Here is a 26,723-nt window from a genome sequence, read left to right on the forward strand (position 1 = left end):
TATGCAGAGCCTTTCTCCCTGCTAGCTAGCAAAACCCTGGTGTTAAGGCTCTAATCAGTGGAAAAATTAACACACTGAAATGATTATAGGAGAAAATGGGAATTCAGTCCCTCAGAAGGACAGGAGCGACGTGCAAATGAAAACCGAGATGACTAAAAATGGATGGATTTAAACGAGGGTTTTCTGCTGGCAGAGTTAAACCAGGATTAGAACCTGATTTGAATCAATCCACTTCTGAGCATAAAGCATGTGAGGTTTGGTTCCTCTCAGAGGGGTTTTTAAATTGAACTGAAGTTGACGGTTGTAACAGCTGGGCTGCCTCTGAGCTTCATTAATCCTCCTGTTACCTACCCAACAGCTGATTGTTTCTTTCATCAGACCCCCTGCACCAAGCTTTGGAAGGACAAATGGTTTCAAAGGCAGAATTATTTTATTATCACAGAGCAAGCTAATACATAACAAAGAAGGGGAAAATAGAGGTTCAGCATATTAAAGATACAGCTTCTGCATCAGAGAGCAGTGTCCTACCAGCATTTGCTGTGCAGAGACAAGAGAAACAGCAGTGGAGGGAGAACAGCTCTCGTGATACACAAGATGCCACCAGGAAATTCTCCACATCCCCCCCTCTCAACTGACTCAGGACAGATCTCATCATGCTTACCCCCAAAAGAGCAGCCAGGGTGGAACAGCATTTCTGGCAGGGTGTTGCATCTCTAGTATGCAGAGGTCTAGCCTGAGAGGCAACAAGATGGGCTTCCCATTCTGCCAATCAACCAGGAAAGGCCAGTTACTGGGTGGCTTTTCCCACCACCACACTGTACATCGTCCCTCCTCTGGTGATTCTCCAAGATCCCAGCTCTTAAGTTACAGAAACGGAGCCCTGCCAGCCTGCACCACTGCAGGGGACTAAAGAATCCCATCGTTTCCATTTCCTGGCAGCTTTATTGGGGATCTCCACTCCCAAAAGCCCAGCTGTGCCGCTGCAGCTGTCAGCATCCTGATAACTGCGGGTGTGTTTTGAAACCAGGCCAGAGAATGTTTTTTCTTCTGCTCCCCAACAGCAGCCATCCAGCCATGCTCAGCCTGAAGAAGGAGTGAATCCCAGGAGCTGCTCTATCGGCTTGTACCTCCACTCATCTGCCTCCAGCTCTTCCACCAGCCCGGCTAGTTTTTCCATCCGTGCGACTTGTTGATCTGCATGAAGTTCAAAGGTAAGTGTGGTTCGCAGTGCCAGGGCAATTAAACCCTTCAATTAGACGCAAATTCCCAGCTGTCAGTGGGGAGCAGGGCAGAACAAAACCCACAGAGCCCATTTGAATACAAACCTACTTGACATGACCGCCCTGTGCAAATGGTGAGACCTCACCAGATTGCAGGAGAGAGCAGGGACAGGCTCTTCAGCCTCAGCCTTAATATGTATTTACTCATCCCTGCCCGTGCCATCTAAATTCAAGTCCCAACAGGGAAACACGAGGCCCATTAGCGCGTGGGGGTGAAAACAGGATGAAGCTCATTTCTTTAGCATAAATATTTATAGTGCAAAAGAACAGAGAAGTTCAGAGAGAGCTTGGTTAGCCCATGGTAGAGCTGGGTGCAGTGCAAGAAACTCCTCATGTTAATGAAGGTCCTTTGAGGAGAACGTGGATGATGGCAGCTCTGCAACCAGAGCAACATTAATGACACAAACGTCCTGGCGGGGAGGTGAGCTGCCTCTCCAGGGATCCCCAAGACAACTCATTCCTCTCAGCTTTATTTAGAGCCAGTTGTACGTTGGGCACGCAAGGCTCCATTTCCAGTTAAATGAGCTGCAGTGGCAGAGAGTTGAGAGCAACCCTTCTCTTGGCTCTGCTGGAGGTTTAACAGCAGCCTTCTGGAAAAACATCCCAGTGTGAGCCAAGTTGCCAATGAGAGTGGAACATAAAGTGCGTGCAACTTATGCTGACTGCAGCAGTGGCTGCTTTTAAGAAGGACTGTTCTCACTCCTGCAAGTGAGTGCTTTTGGGAACTGTCAAACAAACAAGCCAAAAAATTATGACCTCCACTGGTTTTTTTTGTTGTTTGTTTTTCTTTTAAAGCCTTTCCTACAGGGAGGCGACTGGTGGCTGCTCCACAAACCAGTCTCAGTTGGTGCTTATCAGGGTGCCAGCAGCTAGAGCTGCATTAGCACTGGAGCTGTGGGAACAATAGCTCTGGAGTCTGGCCTTGGTTTTTGGTTCAGAAACACAGGATCGTGGCTTTGCAAGCTGCTGCACACCCTCAGACCTCCTCCTGACAGCCCTTGCGGGAGGACAGGAAACCTCTCAGGTCTGAGACAACACGTGGAAGTAGCCATTCTAGCTGACAAGAGGCAGGGAGCAGAAAGGATGTGACCCTCAAGCAGTGGAGGTGCTGAGCTCTGCCTGGTGTCTTGAGAGCAAAAGACAGTCAAGCCCATGGCTCAGGCACTTGGGTGGCAGGCAGAGGCTCTAGGAGAGAAGCTGGAGTTCAAACAAGATGCAAGGCTCATTCTTGGGGAGGTAGGGAGTGGAGCCAGCCCCATCATGCCACGCCAGGCACCTGCATGTCCACCTCTGGAAAACCTCGCTTGACCCTGCTGGTGTCACAAGGGCTCAGCAGAGAAAGAAAGGTGGAATCAAGTGTCTCTTTGCCCCGGGCCAGAGAGACAGTCAGCGCTAGGCCAAGAGATCAGAGCGTGGGCGTTTCCTGCCCACAACCTCCTCTTCTGGCCTCACCTCTGGTGAAGGCAGCGCGGCTCAACAGCGATGGAAAAACAAGCTTCTGAAAGGCACAGCCTGTTCCCACCCAGGCTCTGCGGGTTCCCGGTGCTTTGCATAGGGCTTGCAAAAGGACTCGGCGATGGCCTGACTTGGCGTTCATCTGCCAACTTAAAAGGCCACTCTGCTTTTTTGTGGTTGGCACCCAGCAAGCTGTCAGCTTTTTCTCCATGCTCCCCTACCCATCTTTCCCCGATGGACAGGCAGTTAACACAGACGGCGCTTGGGTGCTTACCGTGCTTCACTTGCTTTAATGTAGACGCAACCTGATAGCTGAAGACGGATTCACACAGGAATCTTTCAGAGCCATCTGTAAACAGCAAAAGAGAGGTGCTTTAGTCTGAGAGTTTTAAGGCTATGTGCCGCCGACCTTCTATTTCTGTGTCTGAGGTATGGGGTTTCCCCACTTGCTCCATTCCCACACCCTCCCCTGTGCCGAATGTGCTGCGCCTCGGCTTCTGGCCCCTGCGACCTCGCTCTCTAATCCTGCCCGGGGGCTTCGGCTGGCTCCCTGGGAGACATCCCAGCTGATCTTCTGTTACATCCCCTCTGACAAGCCATTTCAGTCTATTTTAAATAGAAGGTAAGCTAAGGAGAAGCTGGCTAATATTATGGCTGTCTTTGACTCCCTCGGGCCTCAGACGCTTGCGTCCTTATAATGCTTTATGATTTCCCACAGGTGTAGAGCAAAACCCCACATAAAAGACTTCAAATAGTGTATGCTGCCATTTGTGTCAGGCATTGATCACACGAGTGGCTCAGAAATCAATCTAGAACACACAGGGAATTGTGTGCCAAGTGCTGGCATAGGTTACACTACTTCCTTTAAAAAAAGAAAATAAAACAAATACCTAAGGGTGTATTTCAGAACAAGTCTGATATTGAAGTAACACCAAAAGTCAGTCACTTAAGTGGGGCTTTCTGAAGAGGAAACTGGTAGGGAGCTGCCCCCCTCCCCAGTAGCTGCCTGACAAAAGAATGGGTGTATCACTTTTTATCTGAAAAGTGATAAAGCTAACCTAAAGCCTCCTGTGTCAGGGAAAGTGTTTTGCTGCTGCTTACACACAGGGCAGGCAAACTGCTGTATACTGGTAAAAAAAGGTCAACCCCAAAGCGCAAGTAATTGAAAGCTTTGTGCCATAAAAACTAGGAGAAACACCATTTCAAAGACTTCAGGGTAGAAAGTGAGCCCTGGCCCTGGAAAGTCTTAATCCACAGCTGAACCCTAGAGAAGAAGGGAAGAGTCAGAGCTCTGCTGTACTTGAAGCATCCTCTCGCAAGCTGCTGAGACACTGTGGTGGTGCTGCTCTGTGCTGTTTGCAAGCATTCCCTTCACCCTCTTGCAACTCCCCAGCCAGGCTGCTGTCCTGCTGAGGAACAGATGCTTGTCTATTTGGTAACACCAAGTGCTTCATTATTTTAATTTGTTTTGAGGGCTCGTTAAGTTCTATGAGCAAGCCTTTAGTCATAATTGCTTCAATAGACTGGCATATGGGCTCTAATGTGTAATAAAAACAGTCCTTAAACGACATAGCGAGCAGTTCCCAGTTGCCCTGTGCTGCCGTGTCACTTCTGAGCTGCTCAGCCACCTGAGCCTTGGTCCTGGCCACCTCAATGAACTTCAGGCTCACACAGACAGACGTGCAGCTTGGTGACACAGGAAGTTCAAGGGAAGCAAGACAGACAGAGCGACCCTGGCTTAACCCTGTCATCTGGAGGAGCCGCCCTTCCTCTCTCACCCAGAACAGGGGTAGAACCCAGGCACACAGTGCCTGGGTCCTCTCTCTTTCAAGCAACCCTGAGGAAGTGGGTGGCAGGTCTTGGGCACCCAAACACAAGGTTAGAGTCTCAATCCTCTGTGGGTGGCCCTGGAAAAAGGTCCTGAGAAGAGCGAGCCCAAAAGGAGAACGTGCTCGGCCTCAGAGGATTAAAAGAAAGGCCTAATCCTGATTTATCCTCTCACAGACTGCAAGGGTGAGGTTTTAACTTGGGTTGAAGGCAAATGCAAGCCGCCCTCCGTTTCCTGGCCAGCAGGGGTACAAGCTGCCTCCTGTACTGGTCCAGTCAAAACCAACCTCAGAACATGTTTTGCCAAGAAAAATACTCCTACCTCAGCTATCTTTATATTAATTCCCGCCCGACTTCAAAGGAATAGCTAACAATAAGCAATTAACACTGTCAGGTAGAGCACTTCCTTGTCTGAAGTGGTGTCATGGAGCTAAAAAACAGGTGACTGCCAGAAAAATCACTTCCTTATGAACAACTGGTGGGAGGGACCTCTAGACCTACCCAAGCCTTGGTGCTTCCTTCCTCCCTCCAGCTTTTGCCAGCTAAAATCTGAAAAGGCAGTGGAGTGCCAACAACTCCACTCAACAAGAGCAGGAGGAGCATGGAAGGAAAAGGGCAGGAGCAATCACCTTCCAGCATCTCCCCAGCTCCTTTGGGGTAAGTGAAGAGGGCTTTTCGGGGCGGCGCCAGGTCCGAAACACTGAACCCCGATCCTGTTACTGAGCTGCCGCTGACTCCGCCAGCTGAAGAGGATGAAGAGGAGGCTGCCATTTCACCTCCTCCCAGCCTAAGAGAACAAAAAGGGAGGAAAGCAGAGTTAGGAAGGGCGGCTCGGAGTTTCCCAGGGCTCAGAGCCAGCAACCACACACGGATCTGACGGCAGATGAAGGCAAGGTCCAGGAAGAGACAGCGAGTGCAGCTTTGGGCTGCCGCCTCCACTCTGTGGTCCACAGCCTCAAAGGGCTGCTGGTTCCAGGCTGCCCCGTGTGCGTGGGAGAGGCTGCCTGTGCCTGCCGCAGGGACGGCTGCAGTGAGCTGTCATACCAGGTGGTGGCACCCAGAATCTGAAGGTAACCCACGCTCTGACCCCTTGGACAAAGGGGCATGGGAATTCAGCTGGATGCTGGGAGTTGGGAGCGTGCATAAAAATAACCTGGCACAGGTCGCTGGCCTCAATTCACTGGCGTTCAGCTGCCTGGCGCTTTTCCCGCTCCCCAGGGTCACTAAAAAAGACCTTAAAAAAGACCTGTTTTTTTTCTCCTCCCCACTCCATTTTTTTTGCTTTGTTTCCAGGATCACAAACACCGAGAGAAACTCTGCTGCCTCCTCAAACCTGGAAGCCTGCAGGACTGCCAGTTCCAGCACCACATCCTGCACGAAGCCTTGCTGCTCCACCTAATCTGCAGCAACTGCTCTCTGCATCACTCCAGATGTGCTTTTGCTTTTAGAACACTATATATGACCTAAACCAGCAGCAGCTGAACACCAGAAGCCTGATCCTCTCTTGCATACCCTTTCCTCAGCCTTGTTTTTAAGGGGTATCTGCTGCCATATTTGTCATGATGGAGTACATCTAATTTATCACATGCATCCCTGACAGTAAAAATGTCACTTGGCACTTGTGCCAGCACTTGCTCCAAGCCACTTCTAAGCATTATCCTGCCCATTTAATACACTTACAGCATAGCATGGGTTGGGTTGGAAGGGACCTTAAAGATCATCTTGTTGCATCCCCTTGCAGTAAGCAGGGACATCTTCAGGATGCTCCAAGCGTGCTCAACCTGACCCATAATGTTTCCATGGATGAGGCAATTACCATCTCTGGGCCAGTATTTGTTTTTTCTGCACGTCTATTACCCTACCTGTATTAATGCACTTCTATAGACTCTGTAAGTGCTGCAGAGAGTTTGGAAAGCACTCAGGGATTCAGTGGAGGAAACGTGGCTTTAAAAGGCTGCCGCAATCTGTTCATAGGTAAGCCTAAGGCTGTCTCACTTAGTGTAATACAAACCAGCTCGGCCGCTCGCAAGAAGCTGGATAAAACGAACTTTTCATGTTAGGTCTGCTATGTCCAGCAACACCTTCCTCAACACAGCCAGGCAGGCGCTGCCTGTGAGGGAAGCGAGACGCTGGTCCGCGCTAACGTCGTGCCGACCAGGCCTGGCAAAACAGGCGGGTGCGCAGGTATAGCCGCATGACTTGTAACCAGAATAGGCTGGGGCACAGACAGGACAAGGACTCGGACTGTAACCGCCCCCGGCCATCTTGTGAGGGGGTCGCAAAGGGTCCCGCGGGGCCGAGCGGCACTGCGCCTCAAGGGGGCAGCATCCTCTGTGGCGCCACTGCGCCTGCGCCGACCGCCCCGCCTCTACGCAGATCACCCCGCCTCCTCAGGCCGCGGCTCCGCCTCCCCGCGCCACGGCCCCGCCTCCCCAGGCCGCGGCCCCGCCTCCCCAGGCCGCGGCCCCGCCTCCCCGCGCCACGGCCCCGCCTCCCCGCGCCACGGCCCCGCCTCCCCGCGCCACGGCCCCGCCTCCCCGCGCCACGGCCCCGCCCCGCCTCTGTGTGCAGACCGCCCCGCCTCCCCACGCCGCGGCCCCGCCCCGCCTTCCGCAGCGAGCTGCTTCGCGGTGAGTGACTGTCCGTCGCCAGACCCTCCATCCTGCCCCGCTCCCGTTCAGTACCGCGCCCTTCTCCTCCCGGGACGCTGCTTTCCCGTCCCCGGGCCTCGCCGGCCCCTCCGGACCTCACCTGGGCGTCCGGACGGCTTGGCGCAGGCGGCGCGCGTGATCGCGCTCGCGGTGCATGCTGGGGTGGGGGCGACGCGAGCCGCGCGGGGCCCCTTCCGACTTCCGGCGGCGAGAGGCGGGCCCGGGGGGGGGGGGGGGGGTCCGTAACCCCTGGCAACGGCTGCGGCGTCTGCGTGCCGCGGGGCAGCCCCGGGCGCGGCGCTCCGCACGGCGGCTCCCTGCGCTCCGCACGGCGGCTCCCTGCGCCCCGCACGGCGGCTCCCTGCGCCCCTCACGGCGGCTTCCTGCGCTCCGCACGGCGGCTCCCTGCGCCCCTCACGGCGGCTCCCTGCGCCCCGCACGGCGGCTCCCTGCGCCCCTCACGGCGGCTCCCTGCGCCCCGCACGGCGGCTCCCTGCGCCCCGCACGGCGGCTCCCTGCGCCCCTCACGGCGGCTCCCTGCGCCCCGCACGGCGGCTCCCTGCGCCCCGCACGGCGGCTCCCTGCGCTCCGCACGGCGGCTCCCTGCGCCCCGCACGGCGGCTCCCTGCGCCCCGCACGGCGGCTCCCTGCGCCCGGCGCCTCGCCGCCTCGCTCGGTATGGGCGGCGGCTGCCTCTGCCGTTCGCCCTAGAGGGCGAGGGGCGCCTTCCCCCGTAGCCTGGCCCGGTCACAGGTGCTTTGAGGGGGATGGGATCTTTAAAGGTCATCCAGTCCAATCCCCCTGCAGTCAGCAGGGACATCTGCGACTGGACCAGGCTGCTCACAGCCTCGAACAACCTGACCTGGAATGGCTCCGGGATGGGGCATCTACCACCTCTCTAGGCAACCAGGGTCACTGTCTCCTCACCCTCAGTGGAGAACGTTTCCTCCTCTCTCGTCTGAATCTCCCTATTTTAGTTAAAAAACCGTTGTCCTGTCACAAGAGGCCCTGCTAAGCCTGTCCCCAGCTTTCTGATCAGCCCCTTTAAATACTGGAAGGTCACCAGAGCCTTCTCCAGGCTGAACAACCCCAACTCGCTCAGGCTGGCCTCGCAGCAGACTGGTTTCAGCCCTTGAATTATTTCCATGTCTTTCCTGTGCTGAGAACTCCGGAGCTTGACCCAGCACTGCAGGTGGGGTCTCTGCTGAATCCCCTCCCGCCACCTGCTGCCCACTTTGCTGGGGCTCATGCCACGACACAGCTGGCTCTGGCCTGTGAGCACACGATGCCAGTTCACGTCCAGCTTTTCCCCCCCAGAATCCCCAAGCCCTTCTCCACAGGGCTGCTCTCCAGCCCTTCATTCCTCAGCCTTTGCTGATACTAGGGTTTGCTCTGACCCAGGTGCAGGACCTTGCATTGGCCTCAGTGAACCTCCTGAGTTGCCTCATCACTAATCCTGCGCTCTGGCTGCAGCCTCAGCTTGCTTTGTGTCTGCCCTCGCCCACCGCAGCAGCATCGACCTTTCTGCACGTGTATGGAGCCATCTTCTCTGCAAGGTTCTCTTGAACTCTGCACTTCTTGCCTTGAACTAGAGGCAAGTCTTTTTACTTCAGTGTAGGTTCACGTGTCTGTGAGTCGTTTCACCAGGTGGGGCTTTAACTGAAGCCTGAGCCTCATTCTTGTCACTCCACGTAATAAATCCAGTTCAGGATAAGTGCATCTTCAAAGGCAAACTCGTCCCTTTTTTCCTGTCAGGTTCTGCTGTAGCAGGCAGTTAAATCTTTTGTCAAAGAGGATTTTTGTTGGTTTTGGAGACTTTGTTTTCTGCAGAGCAGAAATTTCTGTTGTAAAATCAAGGAAAACTAAGATCTTCCTTCCCTGTTAACAATTTCTGTGCGTGGAGAAATTCCAAGTATTGAAGTTTTGAAGTCTCTGACAGATGACTACCAGTGGAGCATTAAATGTTCTCCACCATAAGGAGTTTATCTCAGTGTCCCCTGTTTCTGATAGCATTCAGTCATGGGCCCAGTCCTGTGCAATATCTTTATTGATGATCTGGAGCAGGGGATTGAGTCCAGCATCAGTAAGTTTGCAGATGACAGCAAGCTAGGAGCAGCTGTGGAGCTGCTGGAGGATAGGAGAGCCCTGCAGAGGGACCTTGCCAGGCTGGACGGGTTGGCAGAGGCCAATAGGATGAGACTGCCCAGAGGTGTGGTTGAAGCCCCATCCCTGGAGACACTCAAGATCAGACTTGATGTGGCCCTGGGCAGCCTGATCTAGTTGGAGATCTGACTGCAGGGGGCTTGGACAAGATGACATTTGAGGGTCCCTTCCAACCCGATGCAATCTATACCACAGTGCTCTTGGGTGAAGGGCAGAAGGTATGACTGATCACACCAGCCAGCACCAAGCCCTTGCTTTCCCTTCCTCAGCAGCCTCCTGAGCATACCTAGGGAAATGGGTTTGAAAAACTCCTTAGGGATTTGAGAAACTGGTGGAGGAGTGTTTTGGGAGAGGTCTGTGTAGAAAGGGAATCCTTGCAAGAGGCTACAGCTATGGACAACAGCAAGGTGAAAGCATTCAGAATCCTGGAGGCCACAATGAGTTTAGCTAAAACCTGAGAGTTTCAGAGAGAGTGATGATCAGTTGCTGGCCTCCTTGCAGGGTCAGATGTACCCTCTTGGGTGTCTTACATTGTTTAATCTTCCTATATCCCTTTGATTCTACTTCATGAGCTGACAAAGAGCATACTGTAAGTTCATAGAATCATTAAGGTTGGAAGAGTCCTCTAAGATCATTACCTTGTACCCAAAACCTCCATGACCACTAGATCATGTCCCAAAGTGCCACATCTACTTGTTCTTCAAACACCTCCAGGGGTGGTGACTCCACCACTTCCCTGGGCAGCCTGTTTCAATGCCTGACCACTTTTTCAGTCAAGAAGTTCTTCCTAATATTGTAGAATCATAGAACCAGTCAGGGTTGGAAGGGACTACAAGGATCAGCTAGTTTCAACCCCCCTGCCTTGGGCGGGGACATCCTACACTAGATCAGTCTGGCCAGAGCCTCATCCAGCCTGGCCTTAAACACCTCCAAGGATGGGGCCTCAACCACTTCCCTGGGCAACGCATTCCAGCCTCTCACCACTCTCATGGTAAAGAACTTCCTCATGTCCAGCCTGAACCTACCCACCTCCAGCTTTGCTCCATTCCCCCTAGTCCTGGCACTCCCTGACAGCCTAAAAAGTCCCTCCCCATCTTTTGTGTAGGCTCTCTTCAGATACTGAAAGGTTGGATACTTGAATATCCAACCTAAACCTCCCCTGCTGCAGCTTGAGGCCATTTCCTCTTGTCCTGTTGTTAGTTACTTGGGAGAGGAAGCTACCATTGGCCTCACTCCAGCCTCCTTTCAGGTAGCTGTAGAGAGCAAGAAGGTTTTTCCTCACCTCTTCTTCTTCAGGCAAAACCATCCTATAAGACCTACTCTCCAATCCCCTCAGCAGCTTTATTGCCCTAAGGTAAGATGAGTGAGGTGAAGTTTGGAAAGGTCAGAAGTCTCTCATATGTATGCATAGAAGAAGTCATTGCTCTTCTGGAAGGTAGAAACTTCCTTCTACTGCTGAGCCCCTCAGAGGTCCCCTGATGCCTCTTACAATTTATTCATGAGGAAACAGCAACATTGACCTCTCCTTGGTGTCAGCTGGCAAAGTCATCTCTGGTTTTGCCTTAGGAGGAGCAGGATGGATGTCCTGCGGCCCACCCTGATAAGGATTGGGGAACGTGTGTACAGGAAGAATGTCATTCAAGAGCAGACCTACCAGCACGAGGAGGAGGACTTCTCTGCAGGTAAGGAGTGGTGGCTGTGGTGCTGGCAGGAGGAGACCATCAACATTGGGTGCCTAGGCAGCTCCTGGTGTCTGCTCTGATGTTTTTATGTACTCAAGGATCACAGGATGTCAGGGGTTGGAAAGGACCCAAGGAGATCATCAAGTCCAACCCTCCTGCCAGAGTAGGGCATAATCTAGCACAGATCACAGAGGAACACATCCAGACAGGCCTTGAAAGTCTCCAGAGAAGGAGACTACTCCACAGCCTCTCTGGGCAGCCTGTTGCAATGCTCTAGGACCCTTGCAGTAAAGAAGTTCCTGCTTTTGTTGAGGTGGAACCTCCTGTGCTGCAGCTTCCATCTATTGCTCCTTGTCCTATCCCAGGGAGCAGTGAGCAGGGCCTGTACCCCCTCTCCTGACCCCCAACCCTCAGATGTTTATAAATATTTATTAAATCCCCTCTAAGTCTTCTCTTCTCCAGACTAAGCAGCCCCAGGTCCCTCAGCCTCTTCTGGTCATGCAGTGCTCCAGTCCCCTAATCATCCTCTTAGCCTTCTGCTGGACCCTCTCCAGCAGATCCCTGTTCCTCTTCAACTGGGGAGCCCAAAACTGAATGCAGTACTCAAGATGTGGTCTCAGCAGGGCAGAGTAGAGGGGGAGGAGAACCTCCCTTGCTCTGCTGGACACACTCTTCTTGATGCACCCCTTCTTGGCCACAAGGGCACATTACTGTCCCATGGATAACTTGCTATTCACCAGCACTCCCAGGACCTGCCTGTGTGGTAGAGGGAGGTGTTCAAGGATGGGGGAGATGCCTTATGTTGGTCTCTGGTGATTCTGCTGACCAAAGAGGGGATATAATGCTGGTGACCTAATGTGGGTTTGGGTGACTGTGCTGCTGACTGTCAGTAATGTTTTGTGGCTGTGAAGGCTCTCCAGTAAAGAGGGCAAAAAAAGAAGAAATCCCCATAGATGTGCTCTCCTGAGGTTCCTGAATCACAGGGTCACTTTGGTTGGAAAAGACTTTCAAGATCATCAAGTCCAACCATTCCCTAACTCTACCCAGTCTGGTGCTAATCCGTGTCCCTCAGCGCCACATCTCTGCCTCTTTGAAACGCCTCTGGGCATAGGGATTCCTGCCCCCAGAGATAGCCTCTTCCAGGCTGTGAGAACCCTTTCAGGGAAGAAGTTTCTCCTAATGTCCAACCTAAAGTGCTTTTCTTTTCAGCAGCTCAATTATTTGCAGGGGTGGAAGCTGCTCACTGGAGATCCTCTATCCTTGCAGTGTTTGCCCCTTGAAGAACTGGCCTCTTACAATGTAGCTTTTGGAAAGTGTTACAAAATTCTGCCCCTTCTAATGCCTTTTCCTTTCTCTTTCTGCCTGCATGTTTGTTGTGGCTCTGTGTGAGTTGTCCTGCACACAGCAGAGCTCGGCTGTTATTTGTCAAATGGAAAGGGTTGTCACTGTTGTGTCCTGTTTCTCCTCCTACTCTGCTTTTCAGTGGACTGAACAAAGCTTTAATAAACTGCTTGCCATCCAAATTCATCATTGGCTTCAGCAAGGCTTTTGATACCATTTCCCGCAACATCCTTGTAGCTAAACTCGGGAGGAGGGGGTTAGGTGATTAGACCATGAGGTGGATTGGAAACTGGATCAACAACAGAGTCCAGAGACCAGTACTGGGTCCAGTTTTGTTCAGTGTCTTCCTCGATGACCTGGGTGAGGGCATTGAGTGCACCCTCAGCAAGTTCACTGATGATGTGAAGCTGCAGGGGTGGCTGTGACCTCGTTGGGCTGGCCAGGCTGGAGAGCTGAGCAAAGGGGAACCTCCTGAAGTTCAAAAGGGACATATGTAGAGTCTTGCATCTGGGGATAAATTACAGTGGGCACCAGTACAGACCAGGGGTTTTCCTGATGGAAAGCAGCTCTGTGGAGAAAGGCCTTGGAGTCTTGGTGGACAGCAAATTCTGTCTGCCAGCAATGTGCCCTTGTGGTCAAGAGAGCCAATGACATCCTGGGGTGCATGAAGAAAAGTGTGTCCAGAAGGTTCATCTCCCCTTCTGCCCTGGTGAGACCACACCTGCAAGACTGTCCAGTTCTGGGCTCCCCAGTTCAAGAGACGTAGAGATCTGCTGGAGAGAGTCCAGTGGAGATCTGTGAGGAACCTGAACATCTCTCCTATGAAGTAAGACTGAAGACCTGAGGCTGTTTAATCTGGAGAAGGGAAGGCTGAGAGGGGATCTGACCAATGTCTATAAATATCTGAGGGGTGAGGGTCAGGATGAAGGTGCCAGGCTCTTTTCAGTGGTGCCCAGTAGTAGGACAAGGACCAATGGGTGCAAGCTGGAACACAGGAGATTCCACCTCGACGTTAGGAGGAACTTTACTGTGAGAGTGCTGGAGGACTGGAGCAGGATGCCCAGAGAGGTTTTGGAGTCTTTGGAGATTTTCAAGACCCATCTGAATGCATTCCTGTGTGACCTGGGTGATACGGCTTTGGCAGGGGCCTTGGACTGGATGATCTCCAGAGGTCCCTTCCAACCCCTAACATTCTGAGATTCTGCTTTGGCAGGGGGCTTGGAATGGATGATCTCCAGAGGTCACTTCCAACCCCTAACATTCTGAGATTCTGCTTTGGCAGGGGCCTTGGAATGGATGATCTCCAGAGGTCCCTCCCAACCCCTAACCTTCTGTGATTCTGTGATCTGTGGGTGTGCTGGAGGGGAGACAGAAACCATGGCCTCTTCTGGAAGTCATGTTTGGTCCCAGCAGTCCCATCTGAGTGGCCTGTGGATGAAATTTGCACCTATTTCTCCATGCTAAGGGTGGAAGAATTGTTCTGTTTTTTTCCTGACCCCATCCTCACCTTCTATTCGTGTTCTTCTGCGGCATTAAATTCCTGCTCAGGTCTCTGAATGGGCTGATGGCTTCCACCCTGCCAGGAGAAGAGACCATTCCCACTGGGTAGTTGCACAACTTCCAGCTGAGAGCAAACCTGGGCTGTAACTACAGCTTTCCTCTGCCTCCCAGCCTGATGGATTTAGAAGCAGTCATTATGTTGCCCAGAGCTGGCAGTCAGGTGAAATCAAAAGCAGTTAGCCACAATGGAGATGAGTCCCTTCCTCTATTTAACCTTGGGAGAAGGTGAATGTGAGATGTGTCCTACATAAAGCTCTGCCAAGCTTCACAGAGGTTGTACAAGGTCTATTGTTTGCTTTTTGTTTCTCCTTCTAGTAGGCCCTGGCGACTGCTCAGATGAACCCTGCGATGCCTTTGTGGTGGAAGAGACTGAGAGAGGCTTCCAGTGCAGAGTGGAGGTTCCCAGCCCCTTATACAAGTGAGCCTTGTGTGTCTCTGGTTTATTTGAGTAGCTGCTGGCTGTGGAACAAGTGATGGTTGAGCTCAGAATGTTTGTTTTGAGCACAGAATATTTGTTTTGAGGTTGGGGCAAATGTGAGATCTCCACAACTTACTGTGTTTGGTGGATGTGGATTTTAGCTTTTGGGATGGAAAATCGTTAGAGCCTTTCTAGTTGCAGTTGTGCCTCACTTGACTCCTTGCCTTCCCGGTGACAGGGACAGCAGGTGGTGCTTTATTGCTGGCAGGAGAGGTTTTGAGCATTTCTTCCCTTGAACATAAAAGCATCAGGGAGGGTGGGAGAAAGGGAGAAAGAACTGGGGCGAGCAGCCTGGCAGGGGGAGTTGGTGAAAGCTTTGAGAGAAAGCACACACACGACTGGAATTGAATGTTGACTCAAATCTCTGGTGTTTATTTGGAAGCCTGTGGTGTTCAAAGCTTTATCTAGTTATTTTTGACAGCTTTATTGGTTGAATAGCTTTGCTGAGATGGAGAGGAGAAGTGCTCTGTTGTGTGTTTGGACACCGGGAAATGACTACCTTGTGCAAAGCACAAAGCAGAAAAAAAGAGCCCAACCAACCTGAGCTCTTTTTATGATCAGGTTCCCTGCCTGGTGAGTGTGGGGCAGGTTGTGGTCTACCTGGACTGCAGCAAAGCCTTTGACACCATCTGCCACAAGCAGCTCCTGGCAAAGCTGGCAGCTTGTGGCTTGGACAGATTCACTCTGATATGGATCAAGAACTGGCTGGAGGGCTGGGCTCAGAGAGTGGTCGTGAATGGTGCTACATCCAGTTGGCAGCTGTCACCAGTGCTGTGCCCCAGGGATCAGTGCTGGGCCCAGTCCTGTTCAGTATCTTTATTGATGATCTGGAGCAGGGGATTGAGTCCTCCATCAGTAAGTTTGCAGATGACACCAAGCTAGGAGCAGGTGTGGAGCTGTTGGAGGGTAGGAGAGCCCTGCAGAGGGACCTTGCCAGGCTGGATGGGTGGGCAGAGGCCAAGGGGATGAGATTGAACAAGGCCAAGTGCAGGGTTCTGCACTTTGGCCACAACAAGCCCAAGCAGCACTACAGGCTGGGGACAGAGTGGCTGAGAGCAGCCAGGCAGAGAGGGAGCTGGGGGTGCTGGTAGAGAGTAGCTGAAGATGAGGCAGCAGTGTGCCCAGGTGGGCAGGAGAGCCAATGGCATCCTGGCCTGGCTCAGGAAGAGTGTGGCCAGTAGGACAAGGAAGGTTCTGCCCCTGTGCTCAGCACTGCTCAGGCCACACCTTGAGTGCTGTGTCCAGTTCTGGGCTCCTCAGTTCAAGAGAGATGTTGAGGTGCTGAAAGGTGTCCAGAGAAGGGCAAGGAAGCTGGTGAGGGGCCTGGAGCACAGCCCTGTGAGGAGAGGCTGAGGGAGCTGGGGGTGTTTGGCTTGGAGAAGAGGAGGCTCAGGGCTGACCTCATTGCTGTCTATGACTCCCTGAAGGGAAGCTGTAGCCAGGTGGGGTTGGTCTCTTCTGCCAGGCAAGCAGCAAGAGAAGAAGGGGACACAGTCTGAAGTTGTGTTGGGGGAGGTCTAGGCTGGATGTTAGGCGGAAGTTGTTGTCAGAGAGAGTGATTGGCATTGGAATGGGCTGCCCAGGGAGGTGGTGGAGTTGCTGTCCCTGGAGGTGTTCAAAAAAACACTGGCTGAGGCACTTAGTGCCATGGTCTGGTTGATTGGCCGGGGCTGGGTGCTAGGTTGGACTGGATGATTTTGGAGGTCTCTTCCAACCTGGTTGGTTCTATGCTTCTATGATTCTAGTTCTCCTCCAGATGATGTAAAAGCTGTGGCAGGGTGTGCTGTGCATAGCTGCCATGAACCAGGCAACTTTTTAGCTTAAGCTAGTTGTGAGCCACAGTTCAACATCATCCCATGCTCGTGGGCTGGTCATGTGTGGAGTCCTGGGTGTAGCCTCTGCGCTTTGGATGAGTCCAGCCTATGGAGCTGCGTGTGTGCATCCCTCTAGCACACAGATACCCAGTCTAGGAGGGCCTTGTGGCCAAGAGGGCTAATGACATCTTGGGGTGCATCAAGAAGAGTGTGGCAACTAGGTCAGAGAGGATCTTCTGGGGTTTTTCTTCCTCTCTAGTAAGCCCTGGTGAGGCCACAGATGGAATATTGTGTCTGATTTTGGGCTCCCCAGTTCAAGAAGGTCAGGAATCTGCTGGAGTGGGTACAGAAAAGGGTTAGAAAGGTTCTGAGGGTACAGAAACATCTCTCTGATGGGGAAAGACTGAGAGAATTGGTGGTGTTTATGCTGGTAAAGAGCAGTCTGAGGGGGGATCTCATCAATGCTATTGAATATTTAGAGGGTGGGTGTCAGGAAGATGGGACCAGTCTTTTGTTGTTGGTGCCCAGTGACAGGACAAGGAGCACTGGGCACAAACTTGAACATGAAGTTCCATGTAAACATGAAGAGGAACTTCTTGGTTGTAAGAGTAATAGAACACTGGAGCAGGCTGCCTAGAGAGGTGGTGGAGTCTCTGTCTCTGGAGACTTTCAAAACCCATGTGGACATGTTCCTGTGTGACTGTCTTTAGGCAAATCTACCTTGGCAAGGGGGTTGGACTCTATGATCTCCAGAGTCCTCTTCCAAGCTCTGCCAGTCTGTGATTCTCTGTGACCCAGCTGCCTGGGGCAGCCTCAGACCCTGGTTTATCTGTGGTGTGGTTAATCTGCTGGCTGGACACTGTGTCAGTGACTCTCTTGTACTTTTATTCGTCCAGGTACATCATTGGGAAAAAAGGGGAAACCAGGAAGAGACTAGAAACAGAGACTAGAACCTCCATCAGCATTCCCAAGCCTGGAGTGGAAGGAGAAATTGGTGAGTTAGAAGATGCACAGAACAGAAGTCATCTCACCAACTCTTGGACTAGACACAGTTTGAGTGGGAAGAGGGTACAGGAGGAGTCTTCTTTTCATCCTGCCCCTGACATGGCATTGACTCATTGTATGGCCCTGGGAAAATCACTCTTCTCCTGAGTTTAGCTTTTCTGTCTGTAAATCCTTATAAAGCAGGGTGAGGGTTTGGGAGGGAGAAGGAAAGTCTATTTGAAGCCTATGAATAGTCTCCCTCAAGTCACTTCTGGGCCTTGATGACTGGCTTGAGAACTTTGGGTTTGGGTGTGTTGGGGTTTGGGTTGTTTTCTTCTGGTTTTGAAATAAGAAAATGTAATGTACATTCAGAAAAGGTTACCTTGATGAATATTTATGCTGAAATCAACTTCAGCATCTTCTTGGAAAAGCATTTTGATGATGTTGCTGCCTTCCTGGTGTTGTCACTTGATCCTGAGAGTGTAAACAGGCTTCCTTGTACCGTATGTTCCTTCTCACCACTTCTAGTGACTTACAAAGAGAGGAGGTGTTGCTTCTAAGGGCTTGCCCAGGAAGGTTTCTGCCTCAGTGGAACACAGAATGGTTTGGGTTGGAAGTGACCTCCAAAGGTCATCTAGTCCAACCGCCCCTGCAGTCAGCAGGGACATCTTCCACTAGATCAGGTGGCTCACAGCCTTGTCAAGCCTCTCCTTGAATATCTCCAGAGATGAGGCCTCAACCACCTCCCTGGGAAACCCACTGCAGTGTTCCCCCACCCTCATGGTGCAGAACTTGTCCCTAACATCCAATCTAAATCTGCTCTTCTCTCATTTCAAGACTTTTCCCCTTATCCTATCACTGTAGGTCTTCCTGAACAGTCCCTCTGCAGCCTTCTTGTAGGCCCCCTTCGGGTACTGGAAGGCTGCTGTTAGATCTCCCCAGAGCCTTCTTTTCACCAGACTGAACAACCCCTGTTCTTGGAGAAGTACTCCAGCCTTCTGATCATTTTCATGGCCTTCCTCTGGACTTGCTCCATCAGGTCTATACCCTTCTTGTGTTGAGGACACCAGAGCTAGATCCAATAATCCAGGTGAGGTCTTACCTGGAGGGCCCCTCGTGCATGCTCTGTGATAACTAGCACGGCGCGAGGTTAGATTGGTTAAGTACGAGTAGTGAGGGGGATCAAGCTGTGGTGCTGCACAGGAACGTGGCAGTGCTTGTCAAGAAGTGGATCTTGACTTCTTCCTGAGAAGTGTGAAGGACTATGAGGAAGGTTGAGAGATGCTGAAAACATGTAATAATAGGAAGCTCCTTGCAGTTCTTTCCTTTCAAGCTGAAGTGTTCTCTGTTTGGTGCCTTGAAGTGCACGCACAAATGATACAGGCAATCTCGATCTTTGATAGCCTTTCTTTTCTTTTTTTCCACTGTGACTGCCTTGCTGAGGACTTGAATGCTCTGAAGAGCTGCTGAGCTTACTGTTTTTTATGCACTCAGAGCTGATATTCTTGAGAGCAGAGGGGATACTTTTGATGGCATCGTCCTGTCTTTACAGAGGAAAGGAGGAAAGCGCAGCTGTGTCATGCATTTTCTGTCAAGCAGGGAGTCTGATGGGAGACTCACTGCCAGAGGGGATTCTTCCCCTTTCCTCCACTCTTCTGAGATCCCACCTGCAGTGCTGTGTCCAGTTCTGCAGCCCTCAACACAAGAAGGACTGTTAGGGAGACCCACAAAGATGATCAGAGGGCTGGAGCATCCTTCATGTGCAGACAGGCTGAGAGAGTTTGGGTTCTTTAGCCTGGAGAAGAGAAAGCTCCAGGAAGACCTTAGAGCAGCCTTCCGGTACTTGAAGTGGGCTACAGAAGAGCTGGAGAGGGACTTTGGACAAAGACATTGAGTGATAGGACAAGGGAACAAGGGAGAATGGCTTTACACTGGAAGAATCTGGGTTGAGACTAGACATTAGGAGGAAATTCTTCCCCATGAGGATGATGAGGCACTGGAACAGGTTGCCCAGAGACATTGTGGAGGCTCTGACCTTGGAAGTGTTCAGTGCCAGGTTGGATGGGACCTCAAGCAATCTGATCTAGCAGGAGGTGTCCTACCCATGGCAGAGGGACTGGATCTAGAGGATTCATGAGGCCCTTTTCAACCCAAGCCATTCTATAGATTCCATTTCTCTGTTGAAGGTTTGGGGGGTTTAATGCCTAACGTTTCTTCAGAGAGCCCTGCGCTAACAGTAGAGAGGAGATGCTGGACAGGCTGTGCTAATTCTCTCTTGGCATCTCCTGGGTGAAATGTTCTTACCCTCACAGTGTCCTCCACTATTGCTTAAGTGCACAGGTCAATACGATGTCAAATCACCACCTGGTCTATTAAGCCAGCAGGTGGAAGTTCCAGCCCTGGAGGTTTTTAAGGCCAGGCTGGACGAGGCTCTGAGCAACCTGATCTAGTGTAAGGTGTTCCTGCCCATGGCAGGGGTGTTGGAGCTAGATGATCCTTGAGGTCACAGAATCAACCAGGTTGGAAGAGATCTCACAGTATCACAGTATCACAGTATCACCAAAGTTGGAAGAGACCTCACAGATCATCAATCTCCAAGATCATGCAGTCCAACCTAGCACCCAGACCTATCCAGTCAACTAGACCATGGCACTAAGTGCCTCATCCAGGCTTTGCTTTAACACCTCCAGGGACAGTGACTCCACCACCTCCCTGGGCAGCCCATTCCAATGCCAATCACTCTCTCTGTCAACAACTTCTTCCTAACATCCAGCCTAAACCTCCCCTGGCACAGCTTGAGACTGTCCCCCCTTGTTCTGTTGCTGCTTGCCTGGCAGAAGAGACCAACCTCCACCTGGCTACAGCCTCCCTTCAGCTAGTTGTAGACAGCAGTGACCCACTCCAACCCTGACAATGGTGGAGTTGCCATCCCTGGAGATGTTGAAGCAAAGCCTGGATGAGGCACTTAGTGCCGTGGTCTAGTTGACTGGATGGAGCTGGGTGCTAGGTTGGAGTGGAGGAGCTTGGTGGTCTCTTCCAACCTGGTTGATTCTATGATGTAATAAAGATAATTACTCTTTAATTAGCATGAGCAGTAGGTGTCAGCTTCGTGCAAACCAGACAGGCATTGCTCTGTTTCCCTTGCAGTGATCACAGGGCAGCATCGCAGCGGTGTCATCTCCGCCCGCACGCGGATCGATGTTCTCTTGGACAGCTTCCGTAAGAAACAGCCCTTCACACACTTCCTGTCCTTTGCTCTCAACCAGCCCACCATCCAAGAGAAGTTCCTGCAGTTCAAGGAGGAGGTGTTGGAGAAATGCTCAAAGGTAAGGATCCACAGGAGAATCAAAACCCTTTCAGCAGAGTGCCGTTGAGGTGGCTTTTTGGTGTTCACCTTGAGGGACTCCACTCTATTCTCTTTCCTAAGAGTGCATTTTTTAACAGGCCTGTTCCTGAAGTTGGTGGAGCCATTGTGAAATCTTCTGTAAAGTGGAATGGCTTAGGAGTTGTTAGCAATTTTTTTTCTCCTTAGAGACTTTCCTAGGTAGGAACATATCTAAGACTCAGAAGAGGGCTAGGGATTTTTTTGCCTCCAGTAGGAAAGCCACTAAATAATGTAGTGACCTTTGCTACATTTTAGATGATTTCTACACTCCCGTGAAACCAGGTAGGGCTTCATGAGTTTGCTGCTGCTTCTATGTCACTTTTCTTCTGGTTCCTGCCAGTGAGGGGAGATGGGATGTCATTACTGCAGCTAAGTGAGGAATGACTTGGCAGCATGTACCAACCTGCAAATCGAATCTCATCCCTCCTTCCTCAGGAGACTTTGTGCTGACAGTCCCTCCTACCTGCCTTCAGATCTTGCCGTGAGAGCAGCGAGGAAGTGAGGAGCAGACTGAAGTGGAAGCTCTGTATTCTCTGCTTTAGTTTAGAGTGCTTCTGCTTTGCCAGAAGTGGTGTGGCAATGCACAGGGCCAGGCTGAGGAGAGAGAATGATGTTATTAAATTACCACATCCTCTCAGTCTGCTGGCAGGACATCTCTAGGCAAGAGAAAAGAGTTCCTCTGCGTGGTTGCTGCAGGTTAGATTGCACACACCAGCAAGGCTCTGTGGGCTGGCACTCTTACCTTCATGTCCATCACTTCTGCTTGTGCCTTTTGAAGGGGAAAATAGACTTTTGCCAATAGCAGAGCTGAAGAACTTTCCTTTCCTGTGTCTTCATGCTGTGGGTGTGAATTATGTGCTATCTGGGAAAGACACTGAGTTCTTGCTCCTGTTTTCATGGTCACTTGCACATCAGTTGTCTCCTCTCCAAGAGCAGAAGTGAGCTGGCTTTGCAATGTTGTCTTTCTTGGCAGTTCTAATTTAGGTCCCTCTTTTCTGCCCATCTGAGGAGCTCTTTATTACTCAGGTTTCCACCTGGTGTTAAATACTGAGAGTGGCCAGCAGGTCTAGGGATCAGCAATCAGTGCAGTGCCATGCATGCCTTCTCTTCAGGCCAAGAGGATGTCACTGTCTCTGTCACTTATCCTCAGTAGCCAGCAGCCTCTGCCTTTATTAAAGCTTGCCTTTATTCAGGGAAGCCTTGAAGGTAGGCAGGTGGAAACATCACCCTGAGGAAGCTTGGTTGGACAAAGAGTGCTGGACCTCAGGCTGACTTCAGTGGTGGCCTGGCTCCCTCTGTTGGTTTCCTGTTCCGGTCTTTGTGTGGGGACACACCGAAGTTACAGGCAGAGAAACTGCTTCTCGAGGGGCTTCTGACCTCAGCACAGAGCTCTGCCAATGGCTGTTCATCCTGTTGGCCATGGACTGAGACCACTGCTTTTTGGTCTGATGTTTCTCATGCCCTTTATCCCTGTCTACCTGAGCTTATTACTGTTACAGACCTTTCACTTGATCTCCCTCAAGATCTGGCCCTGCTCTGCTTGCAGCCTTGGCATCCTGAACTTTGCTTGATCCTCCTCCTCCCTCTATGCCAGCAGGTCCTGTGGGTCTGTCTTGTTCTTCCCTGTGTACAGCAAACCCAAACCTTCCTGCCTGCACAGGGCAGGAACCTCACTGTCATGCTGTACGTCTGGCTTCCAGGCTGCCTCTGTGTCAGGCAAAGCTTTTCAGTGTCACGTCTCTCAGATGTGGCCTCTTTTCTTCACCTCTGCAGCTGATGCTGTCCTTCGTGTTCTCATCCAGTCTCCTTAATCCTTCAACACACTGGTTTCATGCAGGACTGGCTTTTCTTCTTGCAAAGCACTCATCTTTCCTGCCTGCTGGCTTGGTAGCATCTCTGCAGCCCTCCACTGACCTCAGCTGGTGATCTTGCTTGCTCTCCAGACCCCTCCTGATCTGTCTCTGTCACATTGTTTGTCTCTTGCTCACTCTTGAGTATCAGTTTGCATCCCTGGGTAGGATGTTCATAGATTGATTTTGGTGCTTTCCCCAGTGTTGTCAGTCACATTCAGAAGGAGCTGCCTGGAGATATCTGCAAACCTTCACATGCTGCTTGTCCTAGAAAGCCTCAGAAACTTGAGCTCAGTCAGAGAAGCACTGAGACCAGTGCTGCCCAGGCTACTCATGTTAGTGTTTCCTCCTCTTGCCTGACTTTGTCTCTCCTGCAGTTTTCGTTCTGTGTCTGGGTGGCGCTGAGTCCTGTTAGGCTCTGCTTCATGTCAGGGATCCTGCAGCATGGATGTGCAGGTGGGGACACAGTTCAGCCTAAAAGCTACTACTGGCTTGCAGTAACCTCAGGCTTGAGCTGTGCTCAGAACCAGCACCCAGGTGTGGATCCTCCTAATACCATCAAAGTCTGTGAGACAGTGTGGCACCAACCCCAGCCTCACTCCAGTCTCCATGCAGGGAAGTGTCGAGAGCAGTGAGTTCTCCCCTCAGGCTCTTGTTCTCTATGTGACCTAAGAGTAGGACCTTTGACTGCACTTCGAATAGTGGGTTAATTTTTGGGCCCCTCACTGCAAGAAGGACATTTAGGTGCTGGAGCATGTCCAGAGAAGGGCAGCGAAGCTGGTGAAGGGCCCAGAGCAGAAGTCCTGTAAGGAGTAGTGGAGGGATTATTTAGCCTGGAGAAGAGGAGGCTAAGGGGAGACCTTCTGGCTCTCTACAACTCCCTGAAAGGAGGTCAGAGTGAGGCAGGGCTTGGTCTCCCACATAGCAGATGTTAGAGTGAGAGGAAGGGGCCTCAGGTTGCACCAGGGAAAGTGTAGGTTGGACATTAGGAACAGTTTCTTCCCTGAAAGACAGGGTTGTCAAGCCCTGAACCAGGCTGCTTCAGGGAGGTCGTTGACTCATCATCTATGGAGGGACTGAAAAACCTGGTGCCGAGGGACATGGTTTAGTCATGAGCAGGTAGTGCTGGGTCAACGGTCAGACTCAACAGCCTTAAAGGACTTTTCCAGCCTAAGTGATCCTATCCTTCTGGTGCATTTCTGCTGCTTTATTTTTTTCCTTGCCTTCCTTCTCCTGGTGCCAGCAGAAGGATGTCTGGATACATCTCAGCTCGTTAGCTGCAGGAGTCCATTGCAGCACCGTGTGCGTCTCAGTCGCTCCGCCAGCCGGTAGTGCCGCTCCGATACCACTTCATCTCACAGCAGGGTCTACTGGAAAGCACATCAGGAATGAAGGACAGTCATTGCAAACTGTGCCCTACAGAGCAATAGGGGAGCTCAGAGATTTAGCCAAGGCAAGGGGATTTCTCAGGATGCCAGGAGAAAAGCTGAGCAGGTTTCAGTGCCAGAAGCAGCTTCGCTTCTCTTCCTGGTGCGAAATGTTGCAGAAATAGGTAAAAGCCAAGCTTTGAATGAAGCTTGGTAGCAACAATGAGGAAGGGGAAAGGACCAGGGATTTGTGTGTGTGTGTGTATGTGTGTGTGAGGATTTCTTCTGGCCATTGAGCATTTGTGAGGGACTCTGTTTCTCTCTGAAGCAGTTACCATGACAACCATTCATTTATATTTTATAGCATAGAGTTATGTGGTGAATGCTTTTTAACTTTAAGTTTTTTTTTTCCTCTGTCTGTCTTTTAAGACCTTTTATAAAATGAACCTTGTGGTGAAATAGGGAACATTTCAGGTGTTTATGCTTGGGATACAGTCAGGGCTGCCAGACAGTGTAGCAGGGCTGAGGGGAGGCTCTTTTCAAGCTAATTTAAGATAAATACGAGGAGGTGGCTCACCTGGACAGGCTCATTACTGATGTGGTGCAGTGGGAGGATCTGGATGACCTTGCAAGTCTCCTCTCACAGTCTTGTGTCAGAATGTGGAGGACTGAAAGCATTTGTCTGACTGAAAGCATGAGGAGTATGCAGGTGGAAAAGGGAAGAGACTTTGCAGGAATCTTGCCATGAAAAATCACAGTTGAGGCTTTCAGAGCTGTGCAAACACTTAACAGGCTGCAGATGTAGCAGGGAGAAGAAATGTGATTGCTGGAGTATGTGGTGACCTGTAAATATCAGACATTGCTAATGAGATATTCAGTCTCAGAGTGGAAGGGACAGAAAGTGGGAGGGGTTCTTTCAGCCTGCAGCTCTTCAGTCACTTCTGAGGAGCTGCTGCTTTTCTGGCTTGCTCCTTTGTGGATCAGAGTGGGAGAGGGCATATTGCTGGCACACAGTATCCTGTTAGGAAGGAAGAAGCCCCCAGAAGCTCCTGTTAGGAAGAAAAAAAACCAAAACTCCATAAAGCTGTCTGTAAACAGCAGGCAACTCTGCTATGAGAGCAGGCTGAAGGAGCTGGGGTTGTTCAGCCTGGAGAAGAGAAGGCTCTGGGGAGACCTAATAGCAGCCTGACAGTACCTGAAGGGGGCTACAAGAAGACTGCAGAGGAACTGTTTACAAAGGCCTGCAGTGATAGGACGAGGGACAAAGGTTTGAAACAAAGAAGGGCAGATTTAGATTGGATGTTAGGAACAAGTTCTGCACCATGAGGATGTGGGAACATCGCAACAGGTTGCCCAGGGAGGTAGTTGAGGCCCCATCCCTGGATGTATTCAAGGTCAGGCTTGACAAGGCTGTGAGCAACCTTATCTAGCAGAGGATGTCTCTGCTGTCTGCAATGGTGTTGGACTTTTGGAGGTCACTTCCAACCCAAACCATGCTATGATGCTATTAACACTGGAAGCTCTTAAGGCAATAAGGAAGATGCAGCCAACAAGGAAGAGCTGAGGAGTTTGAGCATGTAGAAGGTCTGAAGTGTGTTGTGGTCTGTGGTTGCCCTACTTCAAGGCCTCAGATTTAAAGGAGCAATGTGCTTGGGCTATGCAAAGGCTCCAGATAAACCCCTCTCTGTGCTCCTTCTAAAGGAGGAGAGCAAAGGTAGAAGTTGGAAGAAGCAGGAGAGAGGGGAAAAAAAGGTGTTTTTTTTTTAAGGCTGAGTGGAAATGAGTTGGATTTCTCACAACCACATCAGGGGAAGACACAAATTAAAATGGGCAGCTGTCACATCTGAGTGGTGTGTGAAGGGCAGTGCAGCCTTAGGAAACCAAGGCTCAATCTTCAGAGAGATGGCAGTCTGGTACCAGTGCGTTCCTGCAGATGCACTACTCTCAGACTCCCCTGTGGAGTCTGGGGATTCCCTGCTCTGACACTTCACCTCTCCCCTCATCTGGTGCTCTGTTTTCCTTAGGGCTGGAAGCCCCTGCTTGCCACAAGCCCCTGTGACTTGTGCTATGGTTTAGTGATGAAGGATGCTGGGATGAAGGTTGGACTGGATGATCCTGGTGGTCCTTTCCAACCGTAGCAATTCATAGTGATTAGAAGTTGTGCTGAGGGATTTGGTTTAGTTAAGGACTTGTCAGTGTGAAACTAATGATTGGACTGGATGAGCTTGAAGGGCTTTTCCAATCTGAGAAATTCTGTGATTCTCGGGATGCCTGTTTCCCACTGCATGAGGGAGGAGACCAGGGGAAGAGGAACTTGAGATACTGGAACGTGTCCAGAGAAGGACGATGAAGCTGGCGAGAGGCCTGGAGCACAGCCCTGTGAGGAGAGGCTGAAGGACCTGGGAGTGTGCAGCCTGGAGAAGAGGAGGCTCAGGGCAGACCTCATTGCTGTCTCCAACTCCCTGAAGGGAGGCTGTAGCCAGGTGGGGTTGGTCTCTTCTGCCAGGCAAGCAGCAACAGAACAAGGGGACAGAGTCTGAAGTTGTGCCAGGCAAAGTCTAGGCTGGCTGTTAGGAGGAAGTTGTTGTCAGAGAGAGTGATTGGCATTGGAATGGGCTGCCCAGGGAGGTGGTGGAGTCACTGTCCCTGGAGGTGTTAAAAAAAACACTGTCTGGGGCACTTAGTGCCATGGTCTGGTTGATTGGCCAGGGCTGGGTGCTAGGTTGGACTGGCTGAGTTTGGAGGTCTCTTCCAACCTGGTTGATTCTATGACTCTGTGATTAAAGTGATGATCTTTGGGTCAGAAGGTCTGAACCAAACCATTCTGTGGTTCTATGCCCATGTCTCTTGGGGTTGTTCTCCCTGGAGGATGAGGTGATTTTTCCC

The 26,723-nt window shown here is 51.4% G+C and overlaps 2 protein-coding genes across 3 annotated transcripts in view; one reads left to right on the top strand and one right to left on the bottom strand.

Annotated features, from left to right (window-relative positions):
* Positions 1 to 411: 411 nt before the first annotated feature.
* ANAPC16 (anaphase promoting complex subunit 16) lies at positions 412 to 7,411 on the bottom strand. Its single transcript, XM_064145044.1, has 4 exons — positions 7,314 to 7,411; positions 5,192 to 5,349; positions 3,010 to 3,084; positions 412 to 1,194 (listed from the first exon to the last, which is right to left on the bottom strand). The coding sequence occupies exons 1-4, from the start codon at positions 7,367 to 7,369 to the stop codon at positions 1,079 to 1,081; spliced, it is 405 nt and encodes a 134-aa protein (XP_064001114.1). The 5' UTR covers positions 7,370 to 7,411; the 3' UTR covers positions 412 to 1,078.
* ASCC1 (activating signal cointegrator 1 complex subunit 1) overlaps positions 7,115 to 26,723 on the top strand; it is a 71,788-nt gene continuing 52,179 nt past the window's right edge. The window contains exons 1-5 of one of the 2 annotated variants that reach the window (XM_064145042.1): positions 7,115 to 7,192; positions 10,943 to 11,058; positions 14,275 to 14,377; positions 17,148 to 17,245; positions 20,383 to 20,561. In XM_064145042.1, coding sequence (XP_064001112.1) covers positions 10,953 to 11,058; positions 14,275 to 14,377; positions 17,148 to 17,245; positions 20,383 to 20,561 — 486 coding nt within the window. In that variant the 5' untranslated portion in view covers positions 7,115 to 7,192; positions 10,943 to 10,952. The remainder of the gene's footprint in view (positions 7,193 to 10,942; positions 11,059 to 14,274; positions 14,378 to 17,147; positions 17,246 to 20,382; positions 20,562 to 26,723) is intronic. The other variant, XM_064145043.1, reaches the window with a different exon arrangement.

Source organism: Pogoniulus pusillus, chromosome 6 (assembly GCF_015220805.1).
Source record: "Pogoniulus pusillus isolate bPogPus1 chromosome 6, bPogPus1.pri, whole genome shotgun sequence".
NCBI lineage: Eukaryota > Metazoa > Chordata > Aves > Piciformes > Lybiidae > Pogoniulus > Pogoniulus pusillus.

What these genes read in the sequence shown, in the direction of transcription:
- ANAPC16 (XM_064145044.1), bottom strand. Translation starts at nt 7,369, where the DNA reads ATGCACCGCGAGCGCGATCACGCGCGCCGCCTGCGCCAAGCCGTCCGG. An exon ending in CAAGCCGTCCGGACGCCCAG is followed by an intron (nt 5,350 to 7,313) that starts GTGAGGTCCGGA and finishes TTGTTCTCTTAG; the next exon opens with GCTGGGAGGAGGTGAAATGG. An exon ending in AGCTGGGGAGATGCTGGAAG is followed by an intron (nt 3,085 to 5,191) that starts GTGATTGCTCCT and finishes TGCTGTTTACAG; the next exon opens with ATGGCTCTGAAAGATTCCTG.